The 14,031-nt window shown below is 43.5% G+C and overlaps 1 protein-coding gene and 1 long non-coding RNA gene across 6 annotated transcripts; both read left to right on the forward strand.

The window, feature by feature from the left end:
* The first annotated feature begins 637 nt into the window (after window positions 1-637).
* TFAM (transcription factor A, mitochondrial) lies at window positions 638-9,193 on the forward strand. Of its 3 annotated transcripts, XM_057385650.1 has the most exons (6): window positions 639-959; window positions 2,859-2,929; window positions 4,782-4,931; window positions 6,249-6,344; window positions 7,206-7,262; window positions 8,244-9,193. In XM_057385650.1, exons 1-6 carry the CDS (start codon window positions 674-676, stop codon window positions 8,460-8,462), a joined length of 879 nt encoding a protein of 292 aa, XP_057241633.1. In that variant the 5' UTR covers window positions 639-673; the 3' UTR covers window positions 8,463-9,193. The 3 variants fall into 3 exon arrangements, with proteins under 3 accessions (XP_057241635.1, XP_057241633.1, XP_057241634.1); XM_057385652.1 differs by lacking the exon at window positions 6,249-6,344 and having other exon boundaries at window positions 638-959; XM_057385651.1 differs by lacking the exons at window positions 639-959; window positions 2,859-2,929 and adding an exon at window positions 2,938-3,454 and having other exon boundaries at window positions 8,244-9,192.
* A 221-nt stretch (window positions 9,194-9,414) lies between these two features.
* LOC130585243 (uncharacterized) lies at window positions 9,415-14,000 on the forward strand. Of its 3 annotated transcripts, none has more exons than XR_008966570.1 (3): window positions 9,415-9,547; window positions 10,023-10,140; window positions 11,425-14,000. It is a non-coding gene; the product is annotated as an uncharacterized LOC130585243 (long non-coding RNA). The 3 variants fall into 3 exon arrangements; XR_008966569.1 differs by having other exon boundaries at window positions 11,428-14,000; XR_008966571.1 differs by lacking the exon at window positions 9,415-9,547 and adding an exon at window positions 9,564-9,938 and having other exon boundaries at window positions 11,428-14,000.
* Window positions 14,001-14,031: the final 31 nt, after the last annotated feature.

The following is a 14,031-nucleotide window of genomic DNA, read 5'->3' on the forward strand; positions in this document are numbered from 1 at the left end:
AAGCATAAATATTAAAAAAGGAACTTGTCTTATGATCATGCTGCTTTAWAGGTGTGAAGCTAGGTCTATATTTCTAGCAGTTCACATGCTTCTGCTTTTGAAATTATCGAAATGAAATTATAAATACATTATTTAAAACTTGAGTCATGCAATGAAATTACTTGGTTTAATCTGTGGAGAGAAACATCTCCACTACTGCACCTTCGGCGCTCCTCCGTTTATGCTTTTTTTACAACTTCTGTTTCTAGGGGCAGGGCTGCAAAGTTACTCCATTCTGTGCTGTTTCGGTGGACGGGGAAAAAAAAAAATCTTCCTTTGTCCCCGAGAACTGGTCGGAGCTGTGCCGTCTGCCGTTCCAGACACCTGCGCCCAAAAGTTTACCACTGAAGCCGTGGGGTTAGTTTTCGGCCACACCTCATCAATTGAAATAGTTACTTAATATCCATTACAAGTTTCTGCTTGCATGTGCCCGCTCCGGGCGCACGCGGCTGGCCCGTCCGCCGCCGCCTCAGTGCCCCGAGTGCCCGGGCGGGGCGGCCGCGGGGCGGGGCCGCGGGGCGGGGCCGCGGGGCGGGGCCGCGGGGTCACCCTGTCCCCGCCGTCCCGGTCCCGCCCCTCGCGCGCCTGTCCCGGGGTGCTGCGCGTCCCTCGCGCGCATGCGCGGCGGGTCGGGATGGCGGCGGCGGCGGCGGCTTTGCTGGGCCGGGCCGTGGGCCTGGGCCTGGGCAGCGGTACGGGTGGGCTGCGGCTCCTCCGCTGCGGAACGGGAGCAGGAGCGAGGCTGCGCGAGCGGGCGACGGGGATGCTCCTCGACGGTGCCGCCGTGTGCAGGGCCGGTGGCGCGGCGGRGCAATGCCTGTCTCGGGGGATCAGCTCGGATCAGCGCCCGAAGCGGCCCCTCACCGCCTATCTCCGTTTTGTGGTAGAGAACCGCTCGGCTTTTAGGGAAAAAAACCCAGGTACGAGGTGTGAGGGGAGGCGGGCCCGCGGATGGCGCTTTTGGGCGCCAGGGCTCAGAAACCGCCGACCCCCAGAGTGGGGCCACGGCCTGCGCCCCTCAGAGTGAGGTGATCCAGGAAGCCGGAACAACCCGTCCTTTTATAAAACCGACCCTCGGGAACGATCTAAAGTGATTCAGAGACCCAACCCTTCTGTTTATCCGTAACATTCCCCAAGTGAATCCAGCATGGCTGTACACACTGCCTGCACGTTCCTACTTGGTCTTCCGTGCTTCATAAGTCAAAAACGTGAACATGTGTGTAACTTTTAAAATGCTTGACAAAATAACTCATGTTATACATTTTAATAATGATTTGTGATTCTCAATTATTTTTTGACCTGTGTATTTGAAGTACACTTTTACTATGAGCTGTGTATGATTTTATTTTGAGGCTTAGTAATTGAAAAATTGCAGGTACTGGATTGCATCACTGYATATGGAAGAAAAAGTAAGTGTATTTAGAGGAAAATGGCTTTCTGTAAATATGTCTGATTTACTATCAAAAACTTGACTTATAGACAGTGCAGTCGCTCTTGCCAGAGAGCTGCAAAAATAGATATGCTGGTTTTGAAATACTGTTGAAGGTTAAAATGTTTAAAGAACTATGGTGGTATTGGGCAAATCCTGAGGAACATTTTAGTAGGGAAAACCATTTGATACCTTGTTTAGTTCACCAGTTCAAAAGTCACACTCTCATATGTTGGGAACAACTATCAGAGTATATTGTAGTTAAATACCACATCAGTGTTTTCCAAAATTTGAATAATCTGCAAATAAACATACTGGATCTTATATATAAATTGAGACTTTGGGGTTTTCTTGTTCCAAGAGAGGTATTGGTCAAAAATAACCCCATAATTTATTTGTTTTGTCATTGGTCAAAGCATCATATTTTCAGAGGTTTTAAGGTTGACCTACTTGCATGAAAACCTTCCCATTGTATTGTTTTTCCAGAATTCTGAAAGTCAGGTTACTGAGAAGAGCTTAGTTATGCTTTTCCACCATTGAGGTGGCTGAGCTTTTCATCTTAGGTGGGAGAGAAGCTCACCTGTTTTTTCTTTTATTGTGAAGTAGAGAGAAAACCTGTGAAGGATTTTTCAAAAAAACAGAATCTTACATCCTCTTTGTGCCACACTCGGGTTTGTTTGGGGTTTGTTGGCTTATTTGCTTGGTGCCTTTTTGTGGTTGGTTGGTTTGTTTTTAATTATTCTTTTCCCCTTCACAAATTCAAGTGTGGCTGGAGGCTTCATCAAGTGACCACAGTGCAAGAGCCAGATGCAAAGGCAGCCAGGTGAAAACCAAAGTAGACTGAAGGCCCTTRCTTTGTTTGTTGCAGAAAGAAATTACTTTTTTTAAAAAACTTGTTTTGAATAATACTGTAAATAAAGGATAATAAAGATCAAAATATATGTGCTATATCAAGTGGATAAAGTCACATTGTACTTGAATGAAGAATTCAGCAGACTTTTTTTGCTAAAAAACTTAGAACTGGAAATTTTATTTTTGGTTTCTTCCCTGCTCCCCCCTCCAAATTCAGTCCATCTTGCACAGTATAGAAAAGGATCCAACTCAAAAGACAAAAAGAATGAAATTATTGTGGAGTGATAATAGCTGCCTTGAAATGGTGCCTCAGTTTATAACTGCATGTTTTATTCCAGTGACCAATGACTCTTCCCCATCCCGCAAATATTGCAGTGCCCTTTAACTGCCACTGTGAGGTAGTTTTATGAAAGAATGAAAAAGCTTTTGTAACAGGAGGATGATACTTGTCGCAGCTTTCCTGGAGAAAAATTGAAGAAGCTTCCTTAGAGATACAATGTTGATCTTTATTTCTGGGTTTTTTCATGTTAATGTACAGAAGCAAGCAACTTGGAACTGATTAAAAAAATAGCGGGTGCGTGGAAGGAGTTACCAGCATCACAGAAGCAGGTAAGGTTGTATCTTTCCCTGAGTAATTTAAATTCTACAGGTGGTGGGTTTTTATTTGTTTTGATGTCTCTTGTGGTTTATTTGTTTAGTCTGGTGGGTTTTTTTGGCTGGTTGGTTTGTTTATAAAGGGCTTGAAAGAGCAGGTTTGTACAAAGGTTTAGRTATCAAAACCATAAGGAGCTTTGAATAACTCAAAGGAGGTGTGGTGACCCTGGCTGAATGCCAGGTGCCCACCAAAGCCACTCGCAACAGCTCTCCTCAGCTGGGCATGGGACAGAAAATTCCCCAAAAATTTTGTGGGTCACAATAAAGCAGGGAGAGGTCTCTCACCAGTTACTGTCAGGGCAAAACAAACTTAACTTGGGAAAATCAGTTTATTACCAATCAAATCAGAGTAGGGTAATGAGACATAAAAGCTTAAATCCTAAGACACCTTTCCCCCTACTCTTCCCAGGCTCAACATCACTCTCAATTTCTCTACTTCCTGCCACCAGCAGTGCAGGAGGACAGGGAATGGGGGCTGAGGTTAGTCCATTATGTGTTGTCTCTCCTGCTTCTTTCTGCTCAGCATGGGATTCCTTCCTCAGGGGACAATCCTGAATGAACTGCTCAGAGAGTGAGTCTATTCCCATGGCTTCAGTTCTTCAGGAGCTGCTCCAACAATTGTTCTTTTCCATGGGCTGCTGTCCATCAGGAATAGGCTGCTCTATTGTGGTTTGCCCACAGGGTCACAGCCCCCCTTTTGGGCATCCCTCTGCTCCATTGTGGTCTCCTCCACAGGCTGCAGGTGGATCTCTGCTTCCCCATGGACCAGCATGGTCTGCAGGGTACAGCTGCCTCACCATGGGCTGYGCCCCAGGCTGAAGGGGAACCTCAGCTTTGGTGCTTGGAACACTTCCTGCCCCTCCTTCTCTAACCTTAGGATTGGTAGAAACATTTTTCTGACATGGTGTTCCCGCTTTCTCTGGCTGAAGTTGTGCAGTTTTCTTTTTCTCCCTCTTAACTCCGTTATCCCAAAGGCRCCACCACCATTGCTGATGGCCAGCAGCCRATGCCTCTTGGAGCTGACTGGCCTTGGCTCCAGCAGGCATGGCAGCTTCTCATAGGAAACATCCTTGTACCCCCTTTGCCACTAAAATCTGGCCATGGAAACCCAATACAGGAAGATACTTTGCTACTTGTACTTGAACTTGTACATGATCTTGGCTTTAATAGTTTTAGTCTGTTGCCAGAAAAATGACGCAGCTCTCTCCATGCAGCTGTGGGCCTGCAAACCAATTCTTTCTCCTTTTTGAATGGCAATATTACATTACATGTGTAAGTTTTGTAAAGTTGTTCTGTTCTCTTGTATAAGTTAGGTGAAACTTCAGTTTTGATGAAAGGACCAATTTCTTTTGCTTCATGTAAATTTCTTTTAGGAGTCATCAAATTAAGTCATAAGTAGTGAAGTTTCTCTAAGAGTGACAGTTTCAAGGGATAATGTAAAGCAATGGTAGGACTTGCTGATCATTTCTGAATTGAAATACCATTTATAGCAAAGTAATKATTGTTCTTCCTTGATTTCAGTTGGCAATTAGATGCAGTTAGGAACTAAAATCAGTTTTTTAAAGAAAATATCTTTGTTCAGTAGAATTGAGGTGCTCTCACATCTCTTCTGGATTTCTCACTCTGTACCTTTCCCTTTGTGTCTCTGAAATGTAGAACAGGGAATCAAACAGGTGAAAATCTGATGTTCTGGGGTAATTTTCTTCAGGCTGTAAGTTTTTTAGTTATAGAAGTGTTAGCTTGTCTAATGGTCTAGTGCTTCTGACTGAAAGAATCTCTTTAAGGCTGATGGTTGTTTGTGCYGTAGGTTTATGAGGAAGCAAGAAAGACAGACTGGAAAAGATATGGAGAGCAGATGGCCGCTTACAAAGCCCAACTGACTCCAGCCCAGACTGCGGCTTTGAAAGAGGAAAGGAGAAAACAACTGGCAAAGAGAAGATCAATGAGGGCAAAAAGGGTAAGTATTTTGAAGTTCAGGTTTCTTTTCTCTCAAGGAACCTGATCTCTRTCTAGTATACAAAGAGTTGAAGCGTGTTTTAGAAATACAAAAGCAACTCAGAATAAAAGAAGACACACAACAAACAGAAACCCTCCCAAAATACCATGGACYAAAATAATTACTGGTGTTAGCAGCTATGTTAGTGGCCTTCCTGTGCTTGAAGAGCACAGAACTAACATTTATCTTTGTGCTTAGGGGTAGCTTCTCTATGCTTTTTTCTCCCTATTTCTAGAGCTGCCAGAGAGAGGATAGACAATAAAAGATATTTGGACCAGCCACACTTGATTCAGTTGGAAAGACATCCGAAAATAGCTTTTCACAAAGACCTTGTATCTGTTATCTCATTAGCCCCCACAAGGTAGCAGCTGTTTGGAGTAGCTTTTTTTCCTTCCCACTGAGTAACTACTGCTGTGTCATCTGTTTGTGTCCTTTACTAGCATATTCCTAAGCACCATCTTCCCTAGTCCCTTTTGGCTGGTTTATGTATAAATCCTTAGAGACAGAACCATCTGTAAAAGTACAGTATTAYGGTTTGGCAAAATCAAAGAGGCTATGTATTGCTTACTTATTTCTGTGAATTCGACTGGTGGTGTGACATTGCCCTTATTGGCAAAAGCAAAATGAATTTGGTTGAAAAAAACCCTACTTAGAGGGAGTWTTTATTGATCCTTTTTAGAGTATGGCACCCCAAGGAATTCAGTTAGCATATCTAATGCCTAAGCAGATGTTCATTTACAGCACTTAGGCTCCAGTGGGAATGTCAGGACTGGAGAAATGAGGAAGTGTAATTGCATTTGTAATTTGCTGTACTTTCATTCTCTAGCCATCATTCTCATAAGCACAGCATTCTGATAGCAGAAACTCAGTTCTTCCACTTTCTCACCTCCCACAGATAGATCTGCCCTCCTCTCTGCAAGCAGGCAGTTTTTCCACACCAGAAACTGAAGCCTTACTGAAGAATAATGGAAAATCTGTCACCATTACTTTCTTACAGAGTAGAATTTTGTAACACTATTTTGGAATACTTAGCTGATGTAAGAATCAGTTTTAAATGCTTTTTCAACAACTTGTGAAAAGTCAAGTTATTAGCTTTTTGTGGTTTAGCATTAGTCTTGAAAAGCACTAAGAGAGTCTTGACATACAGTCCAGTTTACAGAACAAAGCACCAAAGAATTTGTTTGATTTTTGTATCAAATACAAAGACAAATGCTAAGTTTAGCTTTGGGCAAAATGTGTGCTTGGTAGATGGAATAACTTCTCTTCTTGTTTTTAAAGGAATTGAATCTGCTTGGAAAACCTAAAAGAGCTCGTAGTGGCTTTAACATTTTCCTGTCAGAAAATTTTCAGCAAAGTGAGGGAATTTCACCTGTGGTAAGCCAGGAAAGATTGGKTTTTTTAAAAAAAAATATAAGCATTGTATTCAGAGAAATCTAATTTAGATTCTGTTATTTTCAAAGATATTGTTCAGTGGTTCAGTGTCGGGATGCTGCATTGGTTATTTTTTTTAAGCTGTGGTGATCTGGCTATACTGCTGGCCTGTATAAAGTGCTGTGTGGATATGCAGACTTAACATGTTGGTGTTTTTTTTGCACTTTGATGTTACAGATTTCATCTGTTCCTTTGTAAGGACAGAATGAATATTCTCTTTGTTTTGATGTAGAAATATAATAGTTTTTCAAAGAGTTGTGGTGGTGTGCTCCTGTTCTGGCAGTAGCAGTTTATTGTACCTTCTGTAGCTCAGTTGGTGTTACATGCTAACAGTGTTACCTGTAGCTCARGTGGTGGAACATGCAAGAGTCCCTCAGCAAACTCACAAATTCTGCACTAAACTGTGTTTTGGGTTGATGTAAGTGGTGGATTATAGCACTTGAAGAACTGGAGACCTGCCTTGTRTACCTCATGTGTTCCTTACCCTTCACATCTAGTCAGTAAGTCAGGATGGTGCATMTAGTTTGTTTCTCAGTTTCCATCTATAAAGGCAGGCTTCTCCAGTCAGCTGAGGCCTGGGCTGTAAATGTGACTCAGATGATGCCCAGAAGCTTGTTTTGAACTATATAGTTTATTATTTGCCTACATTAAAAGGTTAAATAAGGGCAAGTAACCTTTTGTGACTGTGCTTTTTTTGCATTGGTTTGTGCTTGACTTTCACTCATACASCATTCATCTATACCCCTCTGAAGTCAGTCTACTCCTAAAATAACCCTCACGTACTGCATTTTCTGTATCCCATAGGCAAAGCTGAAGAAACTATATGATGCATGGCAAAAATTGTCTACTTCCCAAAAACAGGTATGTCAGAGGATTTGGATGAGGCTCTGATCTAATCAGAATCACAAACGAGTCAAAAGTTATACAATACRAAATCATTAACCCGGTTGCTCAAAATATAATACTGAGGAAAATATTCCCAAGATGTTCATGCATTTCAAAAAAGATTGTCATTATCTTTATTCCACTAGTGACCATTTCATTCATAGTGTTATTGAAATGTGATAGGGATAGTGTGTAAGTCTGGTGTGCCTTCAAGTGGATGCTAAGCAACATCTAGAGAGGAAGGTGGAATAATATGCAACAATTTGATTTTTTTTCTAATAATCCATAATATCTTTAAACACCAGCATAAGTGTTTGCTGCTCATCAAAAGACTTCTGACAAGGGAAAACAACAGAAATCTACAAGTGATATGCATAGAGTAATTTATTAAGTTGGGTTTTCTAGGAGATAATTTTCTGGCAGCTTTCTCAGTGTATTGAACTATGAACCTGCAGATGAGCAAATCAAACATGGAGGGGTGTTGTACTGAAATCTAAAGTAAACCTTGACATTTTCACGTATTCTGTACCCTACAGTCCTTCTTCCTGAATGCCCTTCTTCCATGTGGTTTTTAATGTGCACTTAGGAAACAGCCTAGGTTCGTATTCTTACTGTAGAAAAATATTTAAAAATCATTCTACAGCAATATCTATTTCTGTTCCTCACACAATCCAGCTCTCTCAAACTAGTACTCAAATAAAAAAGCCTTAACTGTTAGTGGCAGTACTGAATGAACTTCCTCTTCAGGAATGGCCAACTGTTGACATARCTGCAGTTTACTGCTAAAGCTTAGTATTTTTCTGCAAGTTTGAAATTTTTTTTTCAGTTAACTGGAGTTGAAAGCAAATGCCTTGGGCTGTTCACTGCACAGGTGTTGTTTTAAATGACCTTTGTGTCATGGCAGTTTTCCAGAACAAGCCCCTTCTGTAACTCTTCTGTTACCTGATTTTCTTTCAGCCATACCTGCAGCTTGCTGAAGATGATAAGGTTCGGTATGAGAATGAAATGAAATCATGGGAAGCAAAAATGGTTGAACTGGGACGTGAAGACCTGGTGCGTTCCAGAAAGCAAAGGCTAAAAAAGAAACCTGCTGAAACTGCAAAGCAAGCTGAAACAGCCAAAGCTTCCTCTGGTGGAAACAAGGCAAAATTAAAGTTAAAAAAATCAGAAGAATAAAAAATCCCCTTTGGTTGTCATATTTCTGTCCTGCTGTGTTAATGCTGCAGTCAGCATTAGCACAAAAATTTGGAAGCCSCATGAAGGGCCTATTGGAATGATGATCAAGTAAGAGAGGTGTTACTGTCTCTCAGAACTGACTGAAATAATCACTGAACTGTAGAACAGCAATCGGTTAATCAAGCTGTGAATACTGATACCTACTGACGTCAGCAGAACTCTCCAGTAACAGTAGATAATAGCCACCTTTTATAAGGTATTTTTAATACCTTGAAATACCTTTTTTAATACCTTGAAAAAAAATKCTTTCTTTATGGAAGAAAGAATATTCTACAATGTTACCATCTAAATTCTGTAAATAAGAGCTGAACTCTGAATTAATGCTGCTGTGTTGTATTCCCTCCATGTTACTGGTAGTGAAATGTTCTACATTTCAATGACAGGCACAAGAAATGTAAAATACTATCTTTTATTTTATGCATCTGTCTTTTTGTACCTGGTAATCTGTGTATGCCACTTATATTGCATTTAATTAAAGACCATACGAGTTTTGTATGAAGGTACCTTTACTGGACTTTTATTCCATGATTTTGTTTGGATACATGCAAACACTTTTGTCTTGCTGTTGTCACATTTGGGACAGCCTAAAGGAAAAGAAAAAAATGTGAACTGTTAGGACTTTGAGTTTTGATGTAATAAATACAGGTATTTTGAAGAGATGAATGGTTTCTTTCCTGGGGTCTCTCTGTCTTAGTGAAAGTCTCATAGGTGTTTTGAGGAATCTGTTTAGAAGGCAGGCCAACCTTTTTCCATAGTTGGTGGATCTTACCTGTCCTGAGGGACCCACAAAATAATGGCATTCTAGAAAGGCTTGGGTTGGAAGGGTCCTTTAAGATTACATAGTTCCCACACCCCTCCCATGCCGCTGTAACTCAGGTTGCTCAGGGCCATCCCGCGCCCCCTGCGCCGCCATCTTGTGTGGGGCACGGCGATTGGATCCAGCGGCACAGGTGTCTGCTCATACGGCCACTGTATTTCCGACGCAGATCCCGCGCTTTCGGGGCGATTTCCTGCGGTGTTTTTCGGTGGGGGAACACGGGCGGTGCGGTCAGTGGCGGCGGGGGGGTAGGGAAACACGCGGACGGCGACAGGCGCCGGCGGGACCGGCCCTTTCATGGCCGCGCCTCTCCCGCCCCTCAGGAAGGCCCCCACCGGCGCGCACGGCGGCAGCTACAGAGGGGCCTCGGCAGGAGGGGCCGGGGGGGATCGGCTGCGCCCCGCCACGCACTGCTTCAGCCCGCAGGGAAAGCCCCCCCCTCCCCCGGGCACCACATAGTGCATCTGCTCTAGGCTAAACAAGTACTGGTTTATCTGTACGGTGGGGGTTTGTTCACTGTTTCTCACAGCTCATACAGTACGTGGCACCCCAGGAATGCCGTGCAGAGATTTGGGATATGGATTAGGACGCAAGTGGAGGTACAAGAGCACTACCCATGACTCCATCCCTACCCTTACCCTAACCAAAGCCCTAACAAAATCCTTTTCTCCTCACGGTGGCAGAAGGCAGCAACTCCGATGCCAGGACAGAGCCAGGAGTCTCATAGCACCTGTGGCGAGGAACCCTAACCCCGGGACAAYTTTAGAACTCTCATAGTAGTACAAGATGTGCTCCAAAAAGGTAGGGATGTCATCCGTGGGCTAGAGCGTGGCAGGTAGGGGCTGGGGGCTGAGGGATTCACAGCAGGAGTTAGCAGCATGGGGCAGAGTATTCAAGACACAGGTTCAGGAGTCTGGGATTAGGGGTCCACGATTATGGAGTAGGGGTCTGGGATTACGGATTTGGGATAAGGTGTCCAGGATTAGGGAACAATGCTAAAAGCCCATGTTACAAAATTTAAAAAAAAATAAAAAAAATATCACAATAACAAAAAACAAGCCTACAAAAAGCTAGGTTCCAAAATACAAAAATTAAAAAAAAAAAAATCAGATTTCAAAATACTAGAATAATGTATTTTCAAAATAATAGCAAAACAAATTTCAAAATATCAGAAAACCAGGTTGCAAAATCCCAGTTTTTAAGTAGCAGAATACCAAGTTCCAACATAGCAAAGTAACAGTCTCAAAATACCAGAAACTATTAAAGAAACCCAGTTTCAAAAATACTGAAGCAACGACGTTCCAAAATATCCAAGTGTCCCGTTTTCAAAATACGAAGTTCTAGAATACCAGTTTTTAAATTTCTTCTATGAGCAGGATTCCCAAACCTAAAATAATGCATTATTGTCAAAATGGGATCTATGCTGCCAAAATGGCTATTTTCTGTTCTGAAAAGCTTTTCCCCAATGAGCATTAATAGGTGTATTTATTTTGATCATGTAGCCAGATGTCCAAAGAATTTTACTTTCAAAGCAAACGCTTGTAGTAGTTTTCTGCTTAATTTGTGGGAACTGGGATTTGGGCAAAGGAGCTGTGCTTGAGAACAAAGGATGGAGTACATCTGTCCCCTAGATGCGCAGTGAAACACTGAGTAGCAGGCAGTTGGGAGTATTTATAAACTATGTATCAGTATTTCAGTGAAATTGGGGCTGGACCGGTGATGGGGGTGCTTGCGTTGGGTCTAGGTCTGTCCCAATTAGCCAGAAACAAGCTGGCCAAAGCCCTGGCCCCGCAAGGGACTTGTCAAATATTTCAACAGAAACAGAAGTCAGGAGTGATTACAGAGGAAAAACTTCTGCTAATCGCTTATGATCCATGGGGAATTTCCTGTGTAATTCCAAGTCTAGGATGCAGGGAATTTTGGAGGCAGAATCCCAAATGTGGCCAAGGGCTCCCGGGTGAGAAAGCCATTTCTTTTCCACGGAAAGGAAAGCCCAGAACCCCAGTGTTGCAGAGGCATACAGTGGGCTGTGTGAGGGGAGGGAACGAGTGGTAGGACCTTTCTCCACTTCACCCCATCCCTCAGCAGGTGCGAGCAGTGAAGATGAAGAGGGGGCGGCTCCCACCAGAGGCTGCTTTCGGAGGATTACGTGGGCAAATTTGCACAGGGAGCTGCTGAAGGAGAGAGGACAACAAGGGCATCCCGAGCATCCCTCGAGGAATGAGATCGCAGCACCCGGCAGGGACCAGGGAGGAGCCAGACAGAGCCGGGCACCGAGCATGGCTCCGAGACAATACCGAGGGAAAAGCTCTCATGCCAAGGGGCAGTACCTGAGCAGGCAGAGCAGCATGTGGAGCCCCAGGGGGAAACATTCAGCTTTCCCCTTTCAACTTGTCAGTCTCTTAAACAGAGCCCCCTGTCTCTCCACAGTACCCTTAGAAAAGAGGGTGGATATTGGGAGAAAAGGGGTTTAAGTTGAGGGAAAAAACTTCCATGATTGTGTTCAAATTGACGGGGAGTGCTCTTCCCCTGTAATTTTAATGGTATCAGCTGAAGGAAACCCTGCCTTTTCCATGCTGTCGGGGGTATCGCTTGACGGGGTATCCCCATTTCTCATTACTTCCAAGTTCAAATGCACGGGGAAAACCTTGACCATGCTACTTGGTGGGTTTAAAATAAGGGTAACTCCCTCATTTTCATCATCCTAAGGTTTAAACTGGGGGGTGGAAGCCCAGTCGGCCTCCCTTTTTATAGGTTTGAAGGGAGGGAAAATCCCCGTTTTTACATCATTTGAGAGATTGGAAATGAGGAACCCCCCTCTTTTCCCAGTATTTTAGAGGACTAAATTAAAGGGGAAAAGGGGATTAAATCAAAGGGGAGAAGCCCTTTATTTGCCRTTGTATTGGTTTAAGTGGAGGTAAACACTTGCCCTGTTCCCTCATTTTAAGAGGTTCAGTTGAAGGAAGCTCTGCCTTTTTCAGCATTTTAAGAGTTTAAATCTGCATTTCAAGGTGCTTCTACCCATGGCCCGGCCACAAATATCTGGCATGGGAGTGAGCCGGCATATCCATAACCCTAATGCTGCACAATGTTGCTCACCACGGTTTGAGTGCAGAGCGCATTGGGCTGGGATTTTGTTGGACAGGACAAATTTTTTGGAGGCTCCCAGAAACCATGTTCCCACGCGGTGCTGCCGGTGTGCGCCAACGGCCATGGCGGTGGGGATGAGAGCAAGAGTGGTTTTGTGGGTGAGCTGAAGGAAGTGTGTGTGCTGGGTGAGTGTTATGTTCTCTGCGTGCTGCTTTTGATTTGGGCTACCTCTCACAATAACACAAAATGTCATCGATTATCCAGAAACAGGAAAATTGTTCTCTTGTGTTGATATGTATTTGCCTTGTATTCCCCTGTGCTGCTCTGTATTTGTGTTGCTGTCACATTCCCGTGGATTCCTCTGGATGGAAATTGTACTTTGACCAGCGTGTCTGTGGATTGTATTTGTAATTTTCTTTCTACACACTGTTGTTTCCATGTGTTTCACTGAAGTGCAAATAAATTAAAAATTCATCCAATGAGGTTCAACAAGCCCAAATAAGGACAACCCCACCTCCCCACCCCCCCCACCTTTTGGCTCCTGTCTCTTTCTCACTCTGTCTATTGCATGGATTCCCACTTTTCAGTTTCTGTCTCTGCTTCTCTTTTTCTGTTATTCAGAGTCTCTTTCCTTTTCACTCTGTCCAACTCTGTTTTCTGTTTCTCAGTTTCTATAACTCTAGTTTATTTTCTAGTTCTCTGTACCTCTAATTCCTATTTGTCTCTGATTTACAAGCAAAATCTCTCAGAGAAATGCTTTCTCTAAGATGCCCCCACAGTCTGCTGCGTTGCGCCTTCCAAAGCGTGCGAACAACCGAGATCTCACCCTGGAAAGCAGCACTTTTGCAAAGAGGCTGTTGCCATCTAGCCAGCCCCGTGCCTGCTTCCAGGCAGCCGAGATGAAGAACGAGAGAGAGTTTACAAGAAGAATGTCTCAGACAAATGCTTTCTCTAAGGTSCCCCCTCAGTCTGCTGCRTTGCACCTTCCAAAGCGTGCGAAGAAGTGAGATCTTGCCCTGTAAAGCAGCACTTTTGCTTCCACGGTGTGCTGCCTTTCGCTGTACATAGCGTGCAGAAGCGGTTGCTCGCAGTGAGAGGAGCAATTTTTGAAAGAGCCTTTGCCCTTGTTCCCCACGCGTGAGCGCTTGCAGGCAAGCGAGATAGAGCAAATTAGAGTGTTTGCAAACAAGAATTCTCGTGGGAATACTTGGTGCAAGGTGCTTCCACGGTGTGCTGCCTTTTGCTGTACATAGCATGCAGAAGCGGTTGCTCGTAGTGAGATAAGCACTTTTTGAAAAAGCCTTTGGCTGGTTTGAGCACATAAACACCAGTACTTTTTTTTACCGAGATATGTGAAAAGGATATAAGCAAGGGAATGGTTTACAGAATTTCACTTCAGAAAATTTGCAGTTGCAGAACATTTATTTCAAACCTCATCTTAAAGGAAGCATACACAAGGAATATGTVCAAAGAGGGATGGTTAAAAACCCAGGATGACAGATTTTCACATGTAGTTGCGATTGTGACAAAGAATTACTTCTGTGAAAAGACCCTTCTAAAACATCATGATAAAAGGCTCTGCCACTCATACTTGGCAGCTAG

This window comes from Malurus melanocephalus, unplaced genomic scaffold (genome assembly GCF_030028575.1).
Source record: "Malurus melanocephalus ecotype Western Australia unplaced genomic scaffold, MMel_1.1 scaffold_851, whole genome shotgun sequence".
NCBI classification, from domain to species: domain Eukaryota; kingdom Metazoa; phylum Chordata; class Aves; order Passeriformes; family Maluridae; genus Malurus; species Malurus melanocephalus.